The sequence below is a fragment of the Parus major genome, chromosome 2 (genome assembly GCF_001522545.3).
Source record: "Parus major isolate Abel chromosome 2, Parus_major1.1, whole genome shotgun sequence".
In the NCBI taxonomy this organism is placed as follows: Eukaryota; Metazoa; Chordata; class Aves; order Passeriformes; family Paridae; genus Parus; species Parus major.
In genome coordinates this window covers 55,571,419-55,597,548 of record NC_031769.1, presented here as the reverse complement: position 1 = coordinate 55,597,548, position 26,130 = coordinate 55,571,419, and the positions used below count along the sequence as shown (strand labels likewise).

General features: G+C 35.7%; 1 protein-coding gene across 1 annotated transcript in view; it reads left to right on the top strand.

The window, feature by feature from the left end:
* Nucleotides 1-26,130, top strand: part of ADCY1 (adenylate cyclase 1) — a 147,040-nt gene that overhangs the window by 109,503 nt on the left and 11,407 nt on the right. The window contains exons 9-17 of the mRNA XM_015620219.2: nucleotides 2,320-2,514; nucleotides 3,194-3,291; nucleotides 6,510-6,594; nucleotides 9,948-10,037; nucleotides 12,879-13,135; nucleotides 13,762-13,888; nucleotides 22,991-23,107; nucleotides 24,256-24,402; nucleotides 24,818-24,916. Of these exons, the coding sequence (XP_015475705.1) occupies nucleotides 2,320-2,514; nucleotides 3,194-3,291; nucleotides 6,510-6,594; nucleotides 9,948-10,037; nucleotides 12,879-13,135; nucleotides 13,762-13,888; nucleotides 22,991-23,107; nucleotides 24,256-24,402; nucleotides 24,818-24,916 (1,215 nt within the window). The remainder of the gene's footprint in view (nucleotides 1-2,319; nucleotides 2,515-3,193; nucleotides 3,292-6,509; nucleotides 6,595-9,947; nucleotides 10,038-12,878; nucleotides 13,136-13,761; nucleotides 13,889-22,990; nucleotides 23,108-24,255; nucleotides 24,403-24,817; nucleotides 24,917-26,130) is intronic.

Below are 26,130 nucleotides of genomic sequence, written 5' to 3'. Positions count from 1 at the left end.
TATGTATGTATAAATATGGTAAGATACACAGAAAATCTCCTTGTGGATTTGTTAGTGATCTGATGATTTTTTTTTCATGGCAGAACATTAGCAGTAAAGTTCCACAATGCTATCAGTAATGGAAACAGTTGTTCTGGGCTTTTGTAACTTTTATGTACCACATCATGGATTTATATTATACTAATATAAATACACTGTGTTACAACATAGAGTTTTCAGTCCTCAAATCATGTAAAGTAAACGAGTGGGGTCTTTACAGGCTTTGAAGCCAGTACATTTCTGAGAAACATAAATACTGGATCTTGATCATACATATGACATGATATAATATACTGTGCAAAATAATAATAGAGATACAAATAAGAAATGTAGAGGAAATAATTATATGTAAGAAGCAGCTGTTTTGATTAATAATAGAAACTTTAACCCTGTTTCAAAATGGCAGAATAGATAATATAATTTATTCCATATATCAGAATAACACCCATATTCATCTACCCTCATTTCAGGTCTAATGCAAAGAAACATCTATTTAAATGCTGGTTTTCTCCTCCCTGTTGTTATGCTCTAGGCTTAAATTTGAATTGCAAAAAAACCTTGAAGATGTATTTCTGCTGCAACTAATGCAATATATATGCTAACTAATTGTACTTTATTGAGAGCAAAATAGTCTATTTCTGACAATATTCCTAAAAGCACTCAATTTTCCTACAAATTATTGATACAAATGTTTCTTCAAAAAAACAAATTTCTCTCTGTTTAGAAACACTGAAAACGGTGGTTTGGCTGGCAATTTAAGATCTCTAATCAATGTATGTCCCTAAGATTAGTTTTCATGTTGAAACAATTAGTTCTTTACACCACAGACAATGTAATCTTGATCTGATAGCTTGAAGGAAAATGTAGGCTTATAATTGTTTACTGCTTGTGTAACGTCCTCTCTACGTACAAAGTCAGCAAAGCAAGGCTTGAAAAGTTAGCTTTGCTAGGGTCCATTTTTCTTCACAAACAGAAACTAAGGTATCAGTCAGCAGATAACCTTTCTCACTATTCCTAAGGATTTAGATATAATATACATATAAATTTTCTAAGCTAATGAACTGCTGTAGTTGACAATTTGTTCACTGATGAGGTATTCCTAATAATTTCTTGTGAAATAAAAAAGGAAACTGCCATTACTGCAAGATTATTTAGATAGTTATAACCATCTTTTTTGCCACCTGGATTAAAAGGATTTGTTGTGGTATAGCCTCTAGAATGGGCTATTTAGGACTGAGTGTCAGAAGAGAGAAATTTTGTTTTCTTCTTTAACACCTTTTTGACAGACTCTACTAACTGTATCCTGAGTAGACTTATTATTTCATAATGTTTTGAACTGTCTTGAATTCTGCAGATGCAGGATAAAAAATATTCCTTTAACTTTACAGAAATAGCAGAACTTGCTGAGTTTTGTTGTCAAATCTCTTCTGGGAAGTAGGCTTGACGTCTGTCCAGTCATAGAACAGAGACGTTCTAAACCATAATGATTTAGATTTAAGTGCCTTCAACTGAAGGTTGCCACCAGTGTGTCTGAGATGCTGCTCACGGTCTCCTGAGCACTCTCTGTGAAAAATGAGACAGCTTATCTAAAATCCCTTTCAGATGTGCTCACTGGAAAGGACTATGAGTAATCATTTTGTAGTTGTGCTATCTCAGCCGTGGAGGAGCCATTTAGGCACAGGTTAGTTCTGATAATTTGTTGGATGGCTCCATCTGGATCTTCAAGCGCACTTGAGGCATTACTCAAGAGGTCTTAACAAGAGAGCCAGTTGGGTGAGTTAAAGATAGCAATATTTGAGATGTCAGACCCTCTTAGTCACACATGGTCATTGTCCAAGACTTCAAGGTAAACTGTTGTTTTGAAAAATGTATTGTCACCTAGACAGTAGGACTTGTGTTAGGAAGACTCTGGTTACCTTGCCTTCAAGATGTCCAGAGCTCCATGTCTTCTGTCAAGAAAACAAAGAAAAATAAAACCATTTTGCAAGGTAAAGTCACCCTGACTGGGAACAAACTGATTATTTCCTCAGTGGCAGAGGAGTGTCAGGGCCGTATGCGGAAAGAATTTCTAGAGTTTTCTCATTGGTTTAAATGATATCATGATTTCAGGCAAGGAATTTTAAAAAGGTGATATTTACACTGAGATAAGAAACTCTGTCTTTTGTAGTTGCTCTGTTTAATGAATTCCACATCCTCTCTGTGAGCTTGAAGTAATATGAACAGCAATGAAAAATCTCACTGCTAATAAAATCTGTGCTTCTTTCTTTGTCCATATTATAGAGGAGAGCATTAAGGACAGCCTCTGAAAAACTCAGGAATCGCTCCTCTTTTTCTAACAATATTGTATACAACACTCCGGGAACTCGAGTGAACAGATACATCAGCCGCTTGATAGAGGCCCGGCAAACTGAGTCTGAGATGGCTGACTTGAACTTCATTACCCTGAAGTATAAGCAAATTGAGCGTGAAAATAAAGTAAGGGGGTTTAAATTTATTTTTACTGATTTCACTAACCATAAGCCAAGTGGCATTGGGATTTTTGTTTGGGCTTCATGCAATGTTTAAATTCTACTCACTATGTTTGAATACTTCACTGGACTGTCTCTCAGTTAAGAGGGTGACATAATCTCTACTAATCTAATCATTTTCCTATGGAAACACTGGAAGGGGATAAAAAGAAAGACTGGTATTGTCCTACTTGTCAGGATCCTACTCCGTGTTATATATCCTGTGTTTTGGTATTTCTTTTGCCTCTCCAAACTGCCTGAGTCACTTTTTTAATGCAGTCTCATTGCAATGTGTCTGCCTACTCACTCATCTGCTTTGGAGAGGTGTTAATGACAAGAAGATGCATAGGTAGCCTGATAAGTATTAATCCAGAAATTCTAGAAAATATTTTAAAAAACATTAAATCTTTGGAAAAGGTTGCAATATTGCACCAGTGTGGCAGTATTGAAAGCAGGGAATTTACTCAGATGTACAAGCATGCATATCAGTTAACAATTATTCCTACTTTGTAGGGTTGGTTGGGGTTTTTTTTTGTGAAATACAAATTAGTTGTATTTACAGCCTTTAGTTTGTGTGTATGAACAAGTGTGGGTGTCTGGGTATGTATAAAATATTTACTGTCTTCATTTCTTCCTTTCTTTAACAGTACCACCAGCTTCAGGATGAGTACTTCACCAGTGCTGTAGTTCTCTCACTAATTCTAGCTGCCTTATTTGGCCTTGTCTACCTTCTAATAATACCACAGTAAGTTTCTATCTTTCACCATCATAATTCAAAGTGGCACATCCTCAGACATCCTGCACAAGTCAAAAGTTAAAGTCTTTGGAATGGGAATGGGCACCTAGGTCTGTATCTTCTCACACAGGAGATTCTCTGTTAGTACACCCCCAGTCCAATTGTTATCTCTTTTATTTGTCCACAGAAAACACTTTTCATTATCTTTTTTTCTTTTGTAATAGTATGCACTAAGAGGAAAAAAATACATTTCATATTTTATTTAAACTTTCAGTGGTTATTTTAAACTTATTTAAAGCATTTCTTCATTACAAAGGTGTTACTGCAGCTTTCTAAATGTGTTTGTGCTAGTTTGTATTAAGAATTTCAGGTATTGATAGCTACATAGATAAAACAATACAGAGTTTAATGGTAACAAAGCATTGAAAGTACACATCCATCTGCATTGAGGCCTGCATTTATAGCATTCATTGAAGATTTTGGTATCAACACTATCCCTACATAAACTGGCTAGTGCATATATTGGCTATGCACACATTACTTGCCGTCTGACCTTGACTGTGCTAAAGCAAACATAACCAAATTATGTATCTGGAAGGTCCTATGCCTATTGTTGAGTGATTAGTTAGTTAGTGATTACCTCAGATTTTGTCAGTTCTATATGAATGCCTACTAAATTAAAAATAATTAGACCACTTTCAAATCTAGAAGTAGACAGAATTGTGGGCAAAGTATAGAATTATTAATAATAAACTTTTTCAGATTAGAATATCAAAACATTAAAAATAAAATTTACTCACTTTTACTAATGATAAGGATTTCAATGGGAATAGAACTAGACACAGGATAATGCTTTTGAATATTCCATTTAAATTATGGTCTTTTCACAAATCCCCAGTTAGAATAATACTTCTGTGTTCTATTATTGCTAGTTGAAAGATGGAAAAATACTTTATTCACTTTTATGAAATACAAATACTAACTTGTGATATAGTACCTTTCATCTAAAGAATTCAAAGTCACTGGAAAGAATCATAATTTACATCATCATTTTCAGACTAATGACTCTGCTGACTAATTGGAGCATGATTAAGAAGTCTTTCAAGGTCTTCTTCAGTAAGCCACAGCTGTACTCATAGCTGTACATAGGAGTTTTGAACAAGGAGAAACAACACGTATCAGTGCAGTTGAAACTAGAATGAATTTCCAAGAATCATATAACAGCCTTTTGAAAAACCACTGTCACTTAAAAACCACTGGACAGAGATTTGGTTTAAGTAGTGATCTGACAGTCACACAAGCTCCAGAAGAATATCACCACAGAAAGTCATGAAGATGGACTGGGTTAGTTAAAAAAGCCACCCACTGAATGCACCTAAGTTCTTCCTTCCAGTGTCTGAGTGGTGGCTTCATACAGCCAAATTACTGTTCTTCTTTGGCTCTTCCCTTGCTGTGACACAGATGTAAACATGAGCTAAATTAAAACTTTGGAAGTATAGGAAAATATCCCCTCTTTCCAGAGTTTGGAGCTTTAAGATGCTATTTAGATTGCCAAAGTAGTTATAGGTATGTCAAGAGAATGCAAATGCCAAGACAAGGCTTGCAATATTTTACCCTAATGAGAGAAGTGATATATCACAGTATTTCAAGGAGGAGGTTGATCATCTGGACAAGAAAATGTCATAGGAAAGTCAATTACTGCATAAATATACAGAAATCAATGGCATTGCCATTCTCACAATTCCTATCATCATTTGAGCAAAACAGTTTCTCATCTAAAGACACATTTTATATTCCCAGATGGAGGTGGTCAAAGTAAGGCTATATTCCTGTCAACCTAAGCTGTCCAATTATGGAGGCACATACACAGCATAGCTGCTAAAAGTCCTGATTATAAGCCCTTCTAATGCCTGATTCTGTGTTTATTTAAAAAAAACCCCAAACAACAATGTAGCCCTTTTTAGATGCCAGCCCAAATGTCTGTCAGGGTCCCACTCAGCACCACTGTCAGTTGCCAGCTATAGCTGCATTATAAGATGTTGTTACAGACATGTCCCTTGCATTCTTTTCTATCATGTTACCATCCTGAATACAAGTGAATTCTCTAAAGGCACAAGATCCTGCCTTGATTATTTGCCCAGAGTCACCTTCCCATTCTGGGTACATGTACTACACCGCTACTCCCTGTTCCTATATCACCAGGAACTGTTACATGAATTTGAAATCAAAGTCAAATAGTTAGAAACTCTACAGGAGAATTGCACTCTTCTGCTGTTAGAACCCCCTGTATAAACAATCCTTCCCCAGTAATTGTCAAGGGCACAGATACATATATGCCTGAATCCATTGCTCACATGGCTTCTGGACTGACTGGTTTGTTCTCACAAGTTAGAAAAGAGGGTGTGAAGATCATGTTATACTGCTGTCATACAGCCCTGATTCCATAGTTGGCATGGGGCCAGGCTGCCCTTGAGCAGAATGTGCTTGAGCAAATGTGTCAACACTGGTGAAATAATTTTTGGTAAGATCCACTTTTCCGAGAGAAGTTTTCCAGAGAAAGAAAGTTCTAGGTTTACACCCCTCTTTTCATTAAGAACAAGCCTATTTTGATAGATCAGAAGAGGGAAGATTTAGAATTTAAAAATTATTACAGCATCTTTGTGAAACTTAAGATTTGTCTAACCATCGAGGAAGACTCAAAAGGAGGGAGTTTTTCTGTTTCATTGGAAGGCAGTCTGGTCTGATTTTATTTGACTGGCAAAGTGTATGAATTGAATGATTATTGATTTCTGAATCTTTGAGAAAGAGAAATGAGATAGAAAAGGCATCTGGTAACTGTTAACACAGCTGCTGAGGCCAAGTAATTGAGTTACACACTCCCCTTACAAGAGTCATCATGCTGATTACTCTGCACTAGCCTACAATTAGAAAGTGTCTCTCCTGACGACCACACACTTGAATTTTTGAGGTGCTTTGATATCATTGATCAGAGTGGGGACCATTTACAGGAGCATTTACTAATTTCATAGTCTTGAGAGCAGTGGCCATCACTGCTAAATTTGTGATGGTTCGTGTAAAGCAAGGTAGAGGGAGAGAACCTCCACCATTTATTTAAAATGTATTTATTTAAAATAGTATTTCAGAAGGACCCCAACAGCAGTTTGTTCTCATCTATTACCCTGTTGCATTGCATTACTTCTCTTACTTCTATTGTGTTTTGATTCTAGGAGTACCGTAGTTCTCGTTCTCCTGGTGTTCTGCATATGCTTCCTAGTGGCTTGTATTATGTATCTACATGTCACACGAGTACAAGTAAGTGATTTAAGATTTTGTGACTGTTCTTCCTCTTGGTGGCCATGCTATGTTTGTCCTTTGGAATATGAAGCCATCAGTGTATGCTTCACAGATTCATAGAGTCTGAAATCTATGTGTTTTAAAGTTCCTTGGTAAGTAATGTGTTAGACACTGCAAAACCAAAGATCAGTCATCTGAAAGTAGGCATTTTACATGAGTAATCATTACAGCAGAGTAGCATTCAGTGCCATTATTTCTATGCTTTCTTTTTTTGCTAAATCTTCCTTGAACACCTACCACTAAATATTGTGCTTAGATAAACTGCTTTAGCCTGACTTTTACTCCTTTCTGACCACAGAGCACACAGGTTCTCCCTTTCATTCCAGCTGGTCTGGGTGTAAAGTCCTGCTAACTTCCCCTCTGTTTTCAAAATTTTTCCTGCCAAAACAGCAGCTGTTTTGATAGTAAAGCACAATGTTTTGCACACACAATCCTTGGCCTTTTCAAAACCTTTAGTAATCATTAATTCTCCTGCATTATATTTTCACAACAGTAATGATGCAGAAGGACATTTGGGTATTTTAGGGGAGAAATAGGTCTGCCAGATCAGAATAAAGCATCTAATTTTTATTAGATTCTAATTTTCTGATGAAAGAAATCTGTATTAGATTAATAAAAATTTAGTCTTTTCAGAAAACACACCTACACAGTTAATCAGCTTTGCTGATTAGCACACAGTAATTTTAGTTTTAAAAAGTGCCCTTTGGCAGAAGAAAAGCATGTGTTTTCATGGAAACATAAATCATATATTAGCAAAGTGTCAGGTACTGAACAGAACCCTATTTATGAACTTACAAAATTATTTGGGAATAACTTTGATGATTTTTTTTTATTAGGGCAAAGTAGTTTATAATCTGTTTTTCTCTCTATAGATGATAGAAATGCAGACAAAGTTTATAGGAAGTAACTGCTCTTTATACCACTTCCCTGCAGCTAGTGCAAGCATAAGAAGTGTTCCATCTGTTTTGTCAGTCAAGAAAATTTGTATTTATTCCAGGTTCCTCCAGGGATTCAATACTATACAGGCTCAAATCCAGCATTTGAAAAATTATTAGAAAATAAAGAAATATGGGACCTTAGAATATCACAATTTAAAAGTTTGTGGCAAAAATTTTTCTTATTAGAAATAAAATTAATATGATGTGAATAATGGATATACAATTGTAAAACAATCATTCCCCTATTTTAATCAGTCTTATGCAACTTACTTGCTCTTTCACACTGTACAAATGACTCAGCTTCTCCATACTTTAGCATTAAATACCTCATTCTTAAAACCACTTTGACAATATTCCACTTACCAGTTACCTAGAATTTTGGTAATCTGACACTACTTAATTAAGTACACACTATTTAATAAAAATTCAAATAAAGTAAAACAAAGAAAATTAAGCCAAAAATTCTATGCTATCATAAATGTGCATATGCAGTCTTAGAATTAAAGTCAGAAGTATAAATCTTATTAGTTTCAGAATTTTAATTCAGATGTGTCTCATAACTTATGTTTTAACGGTTTCTTTGCCATTTTGACCAAATAGCCTAGCATGTCAACATTTAAAACATATATGTACTACAAAAATCAAAAATAATTGTGTAATGTGTCAGGACATGTAATCTGTGAATCTGTATTTTGCTTTGTCCCTATTAACCATCCAGAATTATCTTCAAACCATGGGTATTATCTCTTTAATAAGCAGTAGACAATTTATTTGGTTGCAAACTGAATTAATGGAACTGATATTGTTTCTTCAAACAAAATTACTTTGTATTTTATTTATATGGATAAAACCACACATGTTCCACTCCATTTGTATACAGGATTCTGATCTAGTTAAGTGGACAGTTTGATGGATAATACCATTAAAGTATTGAGGATGAGACCTCAAGTATGCCAATCTGTTTCATTAATTGCTAGTGCTTACACTGTATGGAAAATTAGCTCAGATCCATAATACAAATCTACTGTTGATATGATATTGATTGCTCCACACCTACATTTACATGAACTTAACCTATACTGAAGCCAGAATATATTTGTAGATCATAGTTCCTTTTTTTCTTTTTTCCTGTAATCTCTGTATTCTCATGTGTCCCAGCCCATAGGAAGTTGATTCATCTATAACTACCTCAAACTTTTAATAACGTGTTTGCACATACAGGGAAAACGTCTCTGCATACTGAAAGGGGTTGAATTTCAATGCAAGATTTCTCTTTTGCCAAGGCTACAATAGCCTCTCTCTATGATTACTTTGTTGCCTGCTGGAAGTGATGCTTTTGAGGCCAGTGACACCCATGAAGTGAACAGTTTTTCTTCAAAACTGTTGACTTTCATCCAAAAATCAGGTGTTTGCTTGTTCCATTTGACCTTAAGTGAAATTCAACCTTGATAAATCTCAGCTTCCTCCACTTAAAGGACACAGGATAGTGCCCACTTTAAATCTGACTGTTTCTTGGATTGGGTTCTTGACCCTTGATGTCTCTAGAAGTCCTGTGGTTTGAAAATTACATCCAGATAATAGATGCCCCAAACATTCTTATTGCAAGGGGAGAGGAAGCAGCTTTACCTGGAAGCAGAATTGATCAGAATGACTGGAATGGGCCTAAGTAGGCAGCCTGACAGACTTACCCTTCCTCTCTCACATTCTGTCTCAGGCTTCATAGCAGCGAGATCTTGACACTTAATAGTGTGATAAATGGAATCAGGGTAAAAGTGAAGATAAACAAAATGCTCACATGACTCCATTTCACCAGATATTTTTGTTCTCTACTGCTGTTTCCGGCAAATTGAATGTTCCTTTGGGTCACAATAATTAAAACTACCCTGGCATTTAACCTGCCTTTTATAACAGAAGACATATATACCACTCCAAAATTCTATGCTATCACTGTATGTTCTCTTGGATCACAATTTACAAGGCAAAGGAGAAGAAAATTTGCAAGGCAAAAGTTGCTTTGGGTACTTTTCCCATGAGAGCAAAATCAAATGCCATCCTAGAATATTATTTGCATCACGAGTAGACATACAACTAAAATTTGTAAGAGTTTTAATTATAGTGTGAAATAATGTATAGCAATAGTAATTTCACATTTATTATCCCCAAAACTGTGATTACCATTAAAATACACCTACACTGTAGCAAGTGTTATGTCATGTTACAACACAACAGTAACTGCAACTTCATAATTTGCAGTATAGGTAAAATTCCTGTGTCCTAATTCACTTCTCTTTATAGACTACTAAAATTAACAACTCCACTTTAAAAACATTTTAAATATTTTATCTATAAATCTTTTTTTTTTTTCTTTCTTAGTGTTTTCCAGGGTGCCTGACAATACAAATTCGTACCATTTTGTGTATTTTTATTGTGATCTTAATATACTCTGTGGCTCAAGGCTGTGTGGTGAGTATTTGAATCAAGTTTCACTTAAGTTAGCATTCTGTTTAAAGAACAAGCTGGTGGGGATCCATTAAACACATATCATATTCTCATCTGATTAATTTCTACTTGTTTTATTATTCATACGTGCAGACCATGCTTCTTCAAAATTAAACCCCTTTTCTGCAATTTGAACTTGGCTTGAGACAGTGTATTGAATTAGGAATGGCAAAGCTATTAGCAAATTACACAGATAATACCTATTCAAAACCAATATCAATTTATATGTCAAACCTTATCATCATGTAGATTACTGGTGTCATGTGCTTTATGGGAAAACCTTTTAAATGTTTAACTTGATTTCTAGTTCAATGGCTAATATTTTGTGACAGACGAAGTCTGGTCAAAACAAAATTACTATTTGTATGTGGCAATTTATAGAACAGACTTCTGTGTAATAATGGGGATATTTTTAGTCCAGGCAGATCAGAAACAATGGAGAGATCTTAAAATCTTGACAGTTTTGTGTAAAGAGAAGAGGTGTTTACTCTGTGCTACTTACGTGACCTATTCACATCTAATGTGTAAAAAGTTTCTGTTGTATTAAGCGAATGTGCTCAATACTTCTGAAAATCTGAAAATTGAGCTTCCTTTACTGTACCTTAGCAGAGAGTTCAACGTGGTGGACCTGTATTCAAATGGTATTCAAGCTTCCACCTAAGTATTTGCCAGTCAGTTGCCTTGACAAATTTCTTAATGCTCAATTTTAGCATTTTGGCTGCTGATGCTAATGAATTAAACATGTTAGGGTACTCAAAGGAAAGAATCCATACAAAAATAGCACACAAAACACAATTGGAAATGCTGAGAAGGCAGATGTTTCAAATCATGCCTCTCTGCAGGAATTTGACAATATGTTCTGACCATTCAGAGGACGTGGGTAATTCTCAGTGCCGAGATGCCAAGAACCATATTTTGTATTTTGTATTTCATATTTTATATTTTGTGTATTCACTTGTCCCTGGATCTACCCTGAGAACATAATAACTAGCTTATCCCCGTGAACTGACTGGGCAGAGGATCCCTTTTCTGTAGATTCCAATGTCCTGAAAGGAACCAAGAATAACTGATGTTGAGACATTTCTGGGAATTCCTGAACATAATCTGTGTGAGTAACACACAGCCCTAATAGCACACAGATGTATATAAGGCTCCTAATGTGGACATAAGCACAAATTGCACAGAGCTTTGCAGTGATTCCAGGCTATCTTCTCAGCAAATTCTGTGTGTCTGGCTTCGTGAACCTTTATGAATCAGCCTCCACACTTACTCCTGACACTTACTTTGACCAAATGAAGCAAGCACCATTGTTGCCACTTAAAGATAGCAAAAATGAGAAACAGACATCATAAGCCCTAATGCAATGCTGAACAGTGGAAGACAGATTAGGATTCACTCTAACAAGGCAGTGATCATTCAGGTACAATTTAGAAAACAACTTTATCCATTCTTGAACATTCCTGAACTTTTAACCTAAGGAGAAATGTTTAATCAGTAGAAATTATTAGTTCCTGCAAAGTAATGCCTCTAGAATTCTCATCTGTCAGAAGAGCTAGGTGTTGCTGTTCCACTACTGGTTGTACAGCATATTATGTTTTCCTGGATGGATTGCACATCACTGATGAAGCCCTCTTGCATGTGTATGTTTTTGGATGAGTTTAATATGAAAGCATTTTAAAGATATTGAACAAAATCCCATTAAAGGGATTTTTCATTTCACTCTCTCAATCTCATTTTATAGTGTTACCCATTATGGGTTTAACCCACTTTTTTTTTATTTATTATGTCTCATCTTTCTAAGTTAATACAACTCCTTCTAAAATACATGGTTTAATCACCCTTCAGGATGTCAGTTACTTTTACAGCATGCTATAAAATGTCATTGTCAGTGGTTGGGATGAAATAAAAAGGTCTTATAACACACTTCAAAAGAGATGCTTAAGTACAGGGCAGGGTTTATGTGATGGTGCCTGTAAAATCAATTTCACACTACCATCCCACTCTCCCCTACTTATACTAACTCTTATCCTTTTCCTTTGTAAGGGGTGAAGGTTGGACTGCAGTTAAAACTGGAGCTCTAGGGACTTGCACTATTTGCCAGAAATTCCTCTCTTCCTTGGGTAACAGCTCTGAGATATGTACATGACATTGTCTTTAGGAAAAGCAGGTTAGACTTCCCCAAATTTCCCATAAGAAATATACTAAAAAATTTATTTCCCAGTGTAAGAAGGAAATGGAATTCCTTGGATAACTGAAATGACAGAGGTAATTAAAGATGAGTCCTTGTATTTGAAACATATGTGACAGCAGAAGTAGCTGTGAGATGGAAAAAGATATTATGTTCAGTTTTTCACTCAAAATGTGTTTTACTTCGTATTTAAGTAATTGAAGTTTATATGATTTATACAGTCAATAAAACGAACATTTATTCCTGTGCTCTGCACAAGAACCTTTTTCACCTGCATGGCCACAAAAAAATGTTAACTGAAGTTTCTTAATTTTGCAGGAATATCCTGGCTTGAGAATCTCTTAGGTTTGAGCACTGAGAGGGAAACTATTCAACTAATCCCACATTTCAGTTGGTTGCCCTTATTGGCATCTATTTAACAAATCATGTCTCTCCCCTAAAACTCAGTGGAGGATTGCAGGAAAAGGAAATTTTAATACAACATTGAGCTGAATGGGAACTCCTCAGCCATATTTTTTCCGATTAAAAATGAACTACAGTCAGCCTCCATAGCAACTACATTTCTATTTATTTCATATTTAACTTTCTTCCTTTCTCACCTCTCCTGTCTTTTCTAGGTTGGCTGCATGCCTTGGGTTTGGAATACCAATTCCAGCAGCTCAATAGTTATAATTTCTCCTGGTGGAACGAATAAAACAATGAATGAACTTCCATGTGAGACGGCCCACTATGCTTTCCTTTCCTGTGTAGTGGGGACTCTCACCTTGGCAATATTTCTACGTGTATCTTCCTTGCCAAAAATGATTCTCCTGCTTTTTGTTACAATTTTGTACATAGTTATTCTGGAACTCAGTGGTTACAGAAAAGCAGTGGGGTAGGTATCTTGAAAAATTAAACAATGGGTGATTTTCTGTAGATAGTCACATATTGACTACTTATTTCTGAATTGTCCTCTAGTATTCAGTGCTGCCTAGGACTGTAGACTCAGTAGAGCATAAGAAATACATCAGTCATCTTCTCCCCAGCAATTGTAGGATCTGGTAATATCCATCAACAGGTGATCAGCTTTTGGGAGCTGGCAACAGTTGCCCCATTGTTCCATAGTTTTATGTTAATGCACCCCAGCTGAACACACTGCAGTCTAACTATCATATGGAATAGAAAAACACAGTTAAAAACTTAACTGCAATATTTCAGCAGACCTCAATCAATCCCGATTTCAACTAAGCTTTTGAGCTTTTCAGTGTTTTTATATTTCCTAATTAAAAACATGCACACACATTACAATAATGCACAGCATCTAAAAAGCCTCAAGAAGTTGTATGTTTGTGTGATGCAGTGATCAGATGTACTATCACCCATCTCCCTGCCCAGATGAGATTCTTCAGAAAAAGCTAGTGATTAGGAGGTACCCATGTGTTCTAAACTAAACATGTGATATTAAAAATGTGCAGTGTTGGGTGTCAGATCTGGAATAACCCATTTATTCTTATTTTTAAGGGGCGGCTCCTTTTATATGCGTGGCTATGAACCAATACTAGCTATTTTGCTATTCTCTTGTGCTCTAGCACTGCATTCAAGGCAGGTGGATTTGAAACTGCGTCTGGACTACCTCTGGGCAGTGCAGGTAAATCACAGGACTTTATAGTACCCATGCACACAAAATAATGTCTGACTCTTTGAACTGGTTTTCAAATACTTTCAGGACAAATTACTTGGACTCAGACACTCAAACATTTCCATGTTTCTTGGGGTTCACAGAGAAAGATTACTTTACAGCTTTCTTTCCACACGCTTATAAAATTCATTTTTCCTGGAGAAGTGATTTTTTTGTCTCTTTGCAGTTGCTCTAGTATATAATTAATCAAATAATACATTTATATCTAAGATGCATTAGGAATAAACTGTTATCAATATAAATTTTAGATAAAAAAATTAAATCCATGGGTTTTTTTATTTTATATTACAAAAAGTAATATAAAATAAAAATCAATATTCAGGTAGAGTGAAAAGAAGCAAATAAAACTGATAGAAGGAAATATTTAAACCTATATTATACAAAGAAACTATGGACCTCTTTCCCAGAGGAAGATCAGAAATTTGTTTAAATACCAAATGCAGGGACCTCTATTGAAAATACATTTCCTAACTATCAGACACAGCAAAAACCTATAGAAATTATATTAGCCATAACACGGGCCTCAGAATATTTCTACCTCCTGTCAGCAGTCTATTCCCACCTCCAAACTGCTTTACACTGGTCCCCAAGGGAAGGAGAAAGTTGAATATGTAAGTTTATTTTGTGGAATTTGGAAGTTATCCTTACAGTAAAGCTTACACACCTGTAGTTGACAGAGGCCATATTATGTTCTCACCTGCACCCTGTTAAGTATTTTGTTGAGAGGACCATTTAAATCATCATAGCACTTGCTTTTACACATAACATCAGGACTGGAATACAGGGGTTGCTGGTTGACTGGAACATATCCCTGGCTCCACTGTATTAGATAAAATGGAGAAATCAGTTATGACTTAGTTCTATTATCTTCTGCTTGAAAAGTTATCCAGCAGTTAAGCTGTGTATGAATTTTTTGTTTGATTTGATGTCTAAGAATATGTTTACCTCTTTTATTCCTTAAGATTATCTTTTTCTGTATTTAAATGAACTCTGTTGAGTATGATCATTACTCTGCATATGATAACTTAATTTAATTTAATTTTTGTCCTATGGCCTGCAGTATTGGTAACTGCTGTGCCTGAAGCTTGTTTTGGATAAACTGACACTAGTTTCTGTTTGCTCTGGTGCCAAATACAATTTTCAGATGGAAAAAAAGATCGCCTGATTTTGAAATTCACTGCAGCATCTGCCTTGATGGATAGTCACTAATTTTATATGAGTTGGCACATCATGGAAGTATGTGAGTGCCATATGATCCATTAATACAGAAACTTCTGTGTGTTATTACTAGCCCTGAAATAGAGTAGGAGCAATGTACCAGTTTTGCTGTCCTGTGACCTTTCAATGGACCAAGAGTGAGTTCCAGCATCTTAAATACTTTTCATCATTCCAGTTACCGTGACTTGCATGGCAAACTGTGCATCCCTGATGGATGTGCTTAAAACTTAGTTTTAAGTTAGCTTTTAATTAGCAATTAATCAATTTAAAAAATTGAAGTACAGGAGTATAGCATGCATGTCTAATGAAAGACCAGAACTGGACTTGGACAATGGTAAAAGAAGAAATCTGGACTTTTTCTGTTTCATTGATGACAGGCTATATAAAAATGCCTAGTCATCATCAGTGTTGTTAAAACCATTGTGCACTTTCTCCAAGGGACAGTAAGGGGAGACAAGCCATGAAATTTCAGTATTGTCTACTGGCATTTTCAGGTACCATTTCAAAAAGTGCTTTTCATCTGGGAAGTTCAAATGCCATTTTCAGATCTTTTCATTTTCAAATCAGAAATAATGAGAAAGGAAATAATCAGTTTAGGTAGAAATTTCAGAATTTAGGGATCAACATAACTACCATTCTTTGAAATCAGTGTGTTGATTTCAAATTATTATGACTTCAATGACTATGTTCTTGGCCTCTTAGATTATCTGGGCATATACCTTTCATCTTCTCAATTCCAGGTGGAAGACCTATTCCCTGCATAGTAAGTAATAGTGGATAACATGTTTAAAGAAATGCTGTCCTGCTTTCCACTCTGTGTATTGGTTGTAAAGGATATTGCGTCCAAGGATTAATTAATGTAACAACCAGGAGCACTGTCCATGATGGATGTTATTGAAGTGGTTGTTGTGCTTACCTACTCAAATGGATAAGCAAAAAAAATCCCAAAACATTGCTTTGAACTTACTAGGTTCTACAGCACAGTAAAAATCTGAGTATCAAAGGCTCAGGGAACACTGATTATTGGAAATACCTATATGTTAAACCTGCCTTTGAGTAGTTAGCAAACTCCAGGCTACTAATTGTTTAACAGCCTTTAAGAGGAGACAAGTTAGAGCCAGTTTTCTCTAGCTGCTGGACTGCAGGAGCCCCTTACAAGGCTAAAGACAGTCTTGTCATGCTTCTCCACAGCCACAGTACTACTTACTGTTAAACCATTTTGGCTTAACTTGGTTATATTTCTGGTAACAGAAGTTTTAGAAAGACCATTGACATAGTGCACAGGACCTGTGGAGATTTTCTGTTTTCAAAGTGAGTGCACTGATTCTTTGTGCAAACACTGAATTGCATGAACCAAATGCTGAAACTAGATTCACATCTCCAAGTAGCCAGTCCCTACTGTGTGAAGATATTCCAACATGGTTCAATCTGTCATTTTAGGAGGCTTTTCAATTGCTGGCTTACATCTGGGGGAATTTCAGACTCAAGGGCTATTCTGGAAGCTTCAAGAAGATTTATTAACTTATTTCTAGTAGCATTCAGTGTTGGGCTAATCCTGTAAAAATGTTTTCATATGAATAAAAGCATTTGTGGCGAAAGCTGCAATAAAAAGGGTTTAATAAATAATTTATTTTATTTCATCATGAACAACAGTCTAGTACTACTAAATTATATTTTTAACTGTGAAAGCATCCTGAAACTAATCAGTAGGAATACATAGATATATATTCAGTGGTCTGTGCTAAGGTCTGAGGAAAACACACTTCCACACATTTTTTCACCCCATCAGGGGAAAAAAGGGCTTTGAAGAAAAGCAGTTTCAAACAACAAAAACTGATTTAAGAAAATTACAGTTTCAAGACAAGTTAATCCAATTTCCATTCATCTAGGTTGCCAGAACATCTAGGTTCACCAGAACAGTGATAATATAGTAGAACTTATGTACATTGTGTGGAAAAATAATTACTTTTATGTATGATACGGTGTTAAAACATTTCTATTTGTACATTCTGTTCACAAATCAGTGGTTTTGTAAGCTCTTGTTGATTTGCTATGGTTTTTTTCTGTGTCATATTTAACCTTTCTGAATATCACATTATTTTCAGAAAACATCTGTTGGTTGTTTTCTTGATATTTTTAATAGGTAGAGGGAGGAGAATTTCGTTTTCTGCATTACATCGCTGAGTAACTCTGTGTTTCCCATATGACAATAACTGAATAGCAAATATAGGAGATTGTACTTATTTGTGACTGATAATTACTTTTGATTATGCAAATTATTTAACAAAACTAGGAGAAAAAAAGAAAAAAGCATGGACAAATAAATGCAAGTAATAAATTCATGAAGATACTAAAAGATAGCAAAAAATGCAGTTGCGCACTTATCCAGGATTTGTTACAGGAAGAAAACAAGAATAATACAATGATATGACTTCTTTTGATGCATTCAATTGGTGCATTCTTTAGGGAATACTAGAATATCATTCTGCTGTCTTTTCTAGCCCATTACACTTGTAAGAAATATGAATTTTGCCATCTACAGGCACAACTTACTAGGTGTCTTAGCACTTCCACTCAAAAACCTGGCCCTACAAAAGCAGTCCGATGTGTTTGTTCCCTGTGGATCTAGTGCCATCTTCAGGTACAAAAAAATGATATTTCCATGGCACTGGTGCCCAGCTTCTTTTTAACTGAATCTTGAAACTGTATTTTCATGTGGTGTCTATTTAGACAGTGACTTTTTTACAGCATTTTTAGGCTTATTAAACTGTTAGGTGATACAAATGTTCAGACCACTTCCCAGACAGAGGATGGGTAACCACTTACCAGCATTTGTAAAAACTGTAGGATTATGTGTAACTATGTAAAATACAGTAGTTGTTAATTAGATTGATATAAAAAGTACTAAAAACATTTTAAATTTTTTCACCGTGTCCAGTGCAAAAATAAAACCTGCTTTTAAATACTGTGGCTCTGCAAATACAGTTGAATTCCACAAAATGACCTAGCTGCCACAAATACCAAACAGGTATAAGCAAACAGCAGAATGTGAAAAATTATATTGGTTATGCCAATGCATTTTCTTTCTTCTTTATTTTCACAATAATCTCTCTTGTTTTTTGAACTAGTGGCTATTGCATAAATATCATACTGGCAGCTTTCCTTAATTAACCAATGGGAATAGAGACAAATAGATGAAGGTTTAAATGCCTATTAGCTGTTTGGATAATATTCCCACCAGGAATGTAAATACCTGTGATCTGTGCTATTTTAATCTTTCAGCCCTAAGTACTCCTTCTCCCCTCCCAGTGTCTGTTTTTCCTGAGAAAGAATTATGCCTTACACATTCTTTAATCTCAGCTGCTCAAGAGTAAGCATTAGAAACTCATGAGTCACAAGAAGGGACAGTTTTCATTGCAGTTCCCTGAAGGGCAGAAAGCAGGGAACTGGAAAAAGGTCCAGAAAATACCAGTAGTTGGCTTACTTCCCTCCCATATTATCTCTGTGATGGGATAGTTTTGGAGTCCTCACTGCTGGACATGACCATGTCTTTTTTTACTTCACTTTCCCCCCTTTATCTTCCCTTGTGAGAGATGCAAGGACACATTTCCTCTTTCCCCGAGCAGCTCCTGAGGAATTGAATAAATCAGAGCTGTCTTAGGCGGTGCAAGGTGAGAGGATAAATACTCAAGCTCTGTGCAGCAGTAGCAGAGGAGGTACACTTCAGTTCATATTCCTAACAGATCACTTCAAAAATAAAGCAGGATGTTCAGCATGGTGTGTGTATGGGTTAAGTGCAGTCCATGCAGAGGCTGTCTCAGGTACCAGCAACAATGCAGCAGTATTGACCCAGTATGTAGTCTGAGATAATATGCCTTTGCTTTTCAGCATGAGGAGGTAACACAAAAAGAATGCTATGCTAATTCCATCCTTCTGCTTCTGGGGCTAGGTAAGGCACAGCTAACACAGCTTAGTTTTCAGGGCACTACATTCTCCCCCGTGGGCATTATCCGTGCAAATTTCTCCCAGAACACGTGGAGAGACTGCACTCCTCTCTCTCTCTCTGTTAGCCAGGAGGTGCTTGACCTCAAATAGGTCAGGGGACCAAAAAGTAAGAGCACTCCCCTTTTTCTGCTGTTTGCATAATTTGCCCCTATTTTGGGTTTGCTATCATTACCCACCACGAATCACAGAATCACTATAGTATTATTCAAGGGCTTTCCAGGGTTTCCAAGAGCTTTTAAGCGTTTTTTTCATGTGAAAATGATGATTTCCTCAAACCCTTAGTGTTTGATTAATCTGCCCACAACCCAGAAAAGCTGAGATCCTTGTGCCCAAGCAGTCTGCCAGCACCTCTGGCTTTGGGGACCCTTCACAAAGTAGTCTGCCAGATCAGAGTGCAGTTCAACTGATTTCTTCATGGTCACATGCCAAAAGAGAAACCTCCTTCTGAGTCTTCACACCTTTACCCACTGCCATTGACTACTAACACCCTTGAAGAACCCACATTAATTATTTTTAGATAACAAACTTTATACATAAAAAAAAAAAAAATAGTGATAAATTCAGGTTGATTGCTGGTGATAGTATCTGACTGCAAAAATGTATTCAAAGCAATGTACAGACAAGCTCTAATCCCCAGTGAGAGCTAGCTAAAGATAATCATTCAGCATGCATAGAGTACACTTCTTACCCCCTAGGTGTCCATATGGGGCAGAAGAGAGGTTCAGCCTACCAGCTAATCCCAAGTTATGATGGGGTCTTCTCCTCTTTTTTAACTCTTCTTTACATTTATGCAAAGCCTGAGGGACATTAGTCATACATCACACTCAGTGAGGGGTGGTCGTGCCTTGGAGGCAGGTAACATCAGTGTAGTATCTGAGATAACCCTGGGATGGGGATATGTGTCAGTCCAAGGAGGGTAGTTTTGCCATGACTTCTGATTCAACAGCAGGACATCTTCCATCATCTCCCTTGGCTTACACCTGCTGTACAGTTTACCAACTAAAAAGTACCACCAAGTACCCTCTTCTGCAAGGGTTTCAACAGAACCTGGTTGCAATGTCTCCACTCCACTCCACTCTACATTTAGTCACCCCTAGTTTGTACTGTGTGTGGAAAGTTGGGTATGCTGACTGTGTTACACACAGGGAGTAGCAACCATGTTTCCCCTTATATTTTCCATACTGTTATCTTTAATTATACCTCAAGTCTTTTTCCCACAATCTCATTTTGGCCACTGAAGCCTCTCAGAGCCAAAATTGTAGTTAACAGTTTTGCATCCAGAAAGGGGAGACACTTATTAGGTGTGTTGAAAATGTAGCATTCTATTATTAGCAAAGGTGACATCATTAATGCCTTTCCCTGCTCTTAGATGATTTTGCCACCACCCCAGACATGACTCTGATAGTGTGATTTAAGTCACTGGCTCTTCACTCAAGAGCTCAGTTCTCTACTTCTTACTCATGGGTGTTCCCTGCTCTAAAACCTTTGTTATGGTTCATACATAATGATGGATGTATTGGAGAATCTTTTCAAAAATTTCTTCCAAAATGAACAGTTTGATTCACAATTGGGCAGGGCAGAGGAATGCGATCACATGTTTCCACATCAGAAATGAATATCAGCTGCCAGGGACTGAGTAACATCACTATCCATACAAAGCTTCAAACTGACTACTCCACTTTCCTACTCATACTTGATTCCTTTGATTAGTCCAGAAACCTCCATACCTTGACAAAAAAGAGTATTGTTTAGGAAATTATTCTGCCCCATATTGTATTGGTAGGTTAACTGAGAACCTTAACATTCCTAGGAAGAAAGTAACAAGAAAATTTCTTGTTCAAAAAAATAGATGAATAGATAAGGAAGACCTGAATGGATATTTTATTAAGATCATCAATTCAGTTCACAAATCTCTTTGCTCTTGTCAGAATAAAACTTCCCATGTTCCAGTATGATGTAAAATGGAGCTGCAAGCTTGGTTTGGATTTTCAGCTGAAGAATATTTTTATTTTTCCTATTAAAACATTAAAATTCCAACAGTCAAACTAAATGCCAGAGGCCATTTCACATGTTTATAGAAAACAGTAAGTCAGAGTTATACCACCTAAACAGGGGAAGCATATTTTAAGAAATAAGCATGTGAAATTTAAACAGCGAAAGAAGTGTCAAGAAAACAGCTCACAAACAGGAAATAGATACTTAGAATAAAAGCTTCAGGTGTATTTCTTGCAAAACTTAATTGCTATTTAAAGTTTACTGATATTTCACCTCTGAAGCGGGTTCTGTTTCTTATTACCCAAATTGGAGTAGGAGCTGAAAATTTATTTAAAAAGACAATAATTCCTGAAGAATTTCTGTTTATAAAATTAGTTCTGTTTCAGAATTCTTTCTACTTGTAAATAAATTTAAAAATACAGAATAAACTGCAGGACAAAGCAGACTGTACAACTTGAATAAAAATGTTGTTTTCTAAGTTTTGTATTGGAAAATAAAATTTGGCTTCCTGAAAAAAAGTCCCATTAAATAATATTGTTAGACTATATGAAGGCAAGAGGTGACTGGTTTTCTCCTACATAGATAGGAATGCATACTGAGAAATTACGTGGACTTTGTAATAGATCAGGATACCAAATTTCAGATATAAATGTGACACCAAGAAAGGTTAGAACAGGTTCATCAGTGGTTTATGTGACTGGGTTTTCTCAACAATGCCTAAGAATTTGGCCTTCCAGTCTTCTACTGACTATGATTAGATGAACAAAATTGCATTGGGATTACAGAAGAAGATTTGTGAGTGTGATTGAGGAACAAAGCTGTGATTTCTGTGAGATGAATATGATACTGATCGAGTGTTTTCTAATTGAAATCAGTGCGAGGCCAGAAGTCACTCCAAGAACAAGGAGAAAATTCTAGAAAAGTAATTTTGCAGATGAATCTGTGAAAGACTAGGCTGGAATTTTCAAACCTAGGAGTCCCAGATGAGATTCCTAGATATTCAATATTTTTCAGATAAGTGGTCTGATTTTTAAGAGGGTTTCCTATTGCATGACTCACACTAACTCTGTGAGTCAGGCACTTGTAATACTTGTAAGATACTCTTGTATCTTGGGTTAGTTATGCCAGTATCTTGGATTAGGGACCTCAGATGTGTTCCTAAGCATTCTTTCTGAATGCTGTCATTCACATCAATAACAGAATTTCTGTTGCAAAGAAACTATTTATATTTTCATGACAAACACTAGCATAATTAAAACTATCTCTAGAAATGCTAACTATTTTGATATCATTTTTTTAAAAACTGTACATCATTCTTAAGGATGCTCAATACTAAAATTTTTTTCTCTGTTGAAGTTATTGTCTTACCAGACTTTTTTCAATTTTACTGCTAAGTACATAGGCTTGCTTAAAACACTGGAGATTCTTACTGGCTTCTCTTGTTTGAAAGATGGATCAAATACTGCTGTCACTGCGTTGAACTACCTGGGAAGAAATTGTCCTCCAAGGCAAATGTGACTTAAGTGGGATTATTCTGGTTTAGTCTGTAAATATATCAGGCTTCTATTTAAAAGAACAGAGAACTATAGAAGATACCAATACACTTAGCTGATCAAACCCTGAAAACAGCTGAGAGACTTTAGCTTGAATTACTAAGGATTTAAAGGGATTTTGTGTAATGTAGAAGCATGGTACAGGAGAACTCTTCTCAATCTACATTGCTACTCTACATTTTGTTCATTTTAATTCCAAAGGATCAAATAGAAGCTATTTGATAGGCTCAGTTAATTTTTTGCTTTTAGGTAAGGTTTCTCTTTTCCTCTATTCCAACAGGCAGAAGAAGAGAGAGATGATATGGAGAGAGTCAAGCTGGATAATAAAAGAATTCTTTTCAACCTGTTGCCAGCCCATGTTGCACAGCACTTTCTTATGTCTAATCCAAGAAATATGGTAAACCAAGACAAAATTTAAATACATGTTGTATGGGCCTGTGTTGTTTGGGCCACCTTCCACCTATATGCTTTCAAGAAAGGCTTGAAAAAACTTTGCTCATGTAAAAATAGCAGCTTTGCAAAAACATGTTCAAGAATTAGCTTGAGATTATTTCTTTTGCTGTATGGTCCTCCTTCTCTGAAGAATTTTAATAAAATTCAGGATAAGGAAAGGTTGTCATTCAACATCCATGTAACCAAGTACTTGCATGGAAATCACTATTTATTTTTTTTTAGGTTTGGTTTTTTGTTGTTTTTTTTTATTTTCCAATCAGTGTAGGCTATTGGAATTTATCACAGTATTGCATGAGCTGATTTTGGTTCTGAATGGTGAAATGTATGAACTGCCAGACACTTATGTATTAACCACTCTAGTTCTGGGAAGTATGCTACCATTACCAAAACCATCTATTTAAAGTTAAAAACAGAGAATTGCACGTACTCAAGGAAGACACAGATTAAAATAAAGGGCTGCACTGACAAAATAAATTGGTTCTAAAAGCCTTATGAGAGTCCTTCTGGCCATGTGAAAACCTTCAGCACTGGAGTAGACATAATGTCCATGATACTGCTCTTGAGAGTTTGAGTCAAAGTATTTGAACCATAGCAGCATGATTTTACTTTCTTTGAGCTTTCCAAATTTTTAAGAAGAAACCTTACCATACAGAACAGCATTATATTATATAGGGCTCTACAACACAGAAAGACTTGAAGGAGTGAGGCTGTTTATGTACAGCAGGATAAAGTTGATCCATCTCTTATTTTGCTTATAAAACAAGATTGAGAAAATGTAATTATTATTGTCATACAATAGAAGTTCTATAACTGTTAAAACTTTCTCCAAATTTTGTCTCACTGCTTCTATGTCTAAACAGAAAAAAGCTCTAAGTTGTTTTAAATGAGTTTAATACCTTAGGTGTTAATTTTCTATTGTAGTCTTGAATGAGGACATCTTTCAGCATTATTTTAAGAAATCTGGTTTTCCCTCTAGTATAACATTTGGCCTTCCTCCTAGCTATTGCTTAGCAGTAGAATACGTATTGTAATAAAGGTGTTTAGTTCAGATTAATCTTTAAAATAAAAATTACATCTGCTTGTGAACTGCAGGACCTTTATTACCAGTCATATTCACAAGTGGGAGTGATGTTTGCTTCCATCCCAAATTTCAATGATTTCTACATCGAACTGGATGGCAATAATATGGGAGTGGAATGTTTACGCCTGTTAAATGAAATTATTGCTGATTTTGATGAGGTAAGGTCTAAACACTTTGTCTTTTACCATATTCATTATACCAAATAACTATCAACGAGATTATCTGAAGCAAATCAGTGTATCTTGAACTATTTAATAAAAAAGTACTGTAACTTCTTATTTAATCGTAGTTTGTGTCCACAAACTGGACACAATCGTAGTTGTGTCCACTTTGGCTTCTCCAAAGTGCCAAATTTGTACCTTTAGGCATGTGAATCTGACCTAAAGTTTCTCTAATATAGGAAAAGTATCAAATGTGGAAGTTAATGGCAGTTTTTTCAATGACCTCAAAGTGGGCAAGACTCAACTTAGCAAATATGATATGGTTTAATGAACTTGCACATATTGTCTGATAACTATGGTAGCTTGTCTAAAATATTATGTAATATTTAACAGTTTTATGTTTTAAACAAAGCTTATGGACAAAGAATATTATAAGGATATTGAAAAGATCAAGACAATTGGAAGTACATATATGGCAGCTGTGGGACTCGTACCTACTTCAGGAACTAAGGTAAGAAGGTATTTCTAACAATCTATATTATATTATATAACTAACAATGTGAAGGAACCATTTTCCTTCCATTTCTAGAGGAACATCAGAAACACAACTAATTCTGCCAGATTGTTGATAACTTGTATGATTTCTTTACAACATTTTGAATCTGAAATTCAAAGAAAAGCTGTAGCTTGAAAAGGAAAACTGAAACTTGCTTATGTAGCTTCACTTGTAATTTCATTGTCTGAAGCTAGGGATTCCCTGCAAATTGGTGTATAAAAGCCTCTAAATCAGAGTGGTAATGTTTTAAACCTGGTATGTTAGATGGCCTTGTAAGATGCAGGGAAAGGGAGACTCCAGGTGTAGTGAATGGCTGCAAAACTAGCAGAAGAATATTAAAGCATATATATATATATACATATATATATATTTACATATATATTTTTAACACTGAAATCTGGATATAACCTACAACTCCCAATCCCCATCATGGACAACAACTTTGTGCTAGCTACAGTGCTTCTCTGTACCTGATACCTCAAAATCAGCTCTTATTTGTCTCTACCATTAGCATTCTATTTTCTGCTTTGATTACTCAGCAATAAAAAAAGTCAAAGTCATTTCAAACCCACTAACTCTGGGGCACAGTTCTTCTGTATCCTCATCACTACCCCCAAGTGTTACTCTTAAGTTATTGTCTTGGAACAGAGATTTCCTAGATTTCCAAGCAGCATCTGGAAAGTCAAAAAACTCTGTGGGCATTATATTAAAGGTATAGTATACAGAGTACTATGCACGTTAGTAATTACACTAATAAAACTAAGTTATTAAAATTTTATAAAATTAATAATATAAGAATAGAATGAAAATTAAAGCAACCCATTCATCTCATCTGCCCAGAGTTTTCAGACACTTCTCCCTTGCCCTGATATGCATGTACATATGTGGTAGACATATGTTGAATACATTAATGCATATAGTTAACATTGTAAAATAATACAAAATTAGAAGGCAAAATCAAAAAAGGCCAGAAGATGCCCTGCAGACTTTTTAGCAAAAACTACCCCTGCTAAATAAATAAAAAATAAGACCGTGTTTAAATCAATGGTTAGAATCATGTTGGAGAATATCACACAACTAACCCTTTGGTCTGCAAAGTATTTCCTGCTGCCTTCATTTGTATCATTCCTAGAAATCTATTCATTAATTAAAAAAAAAAAAAAGGAAAT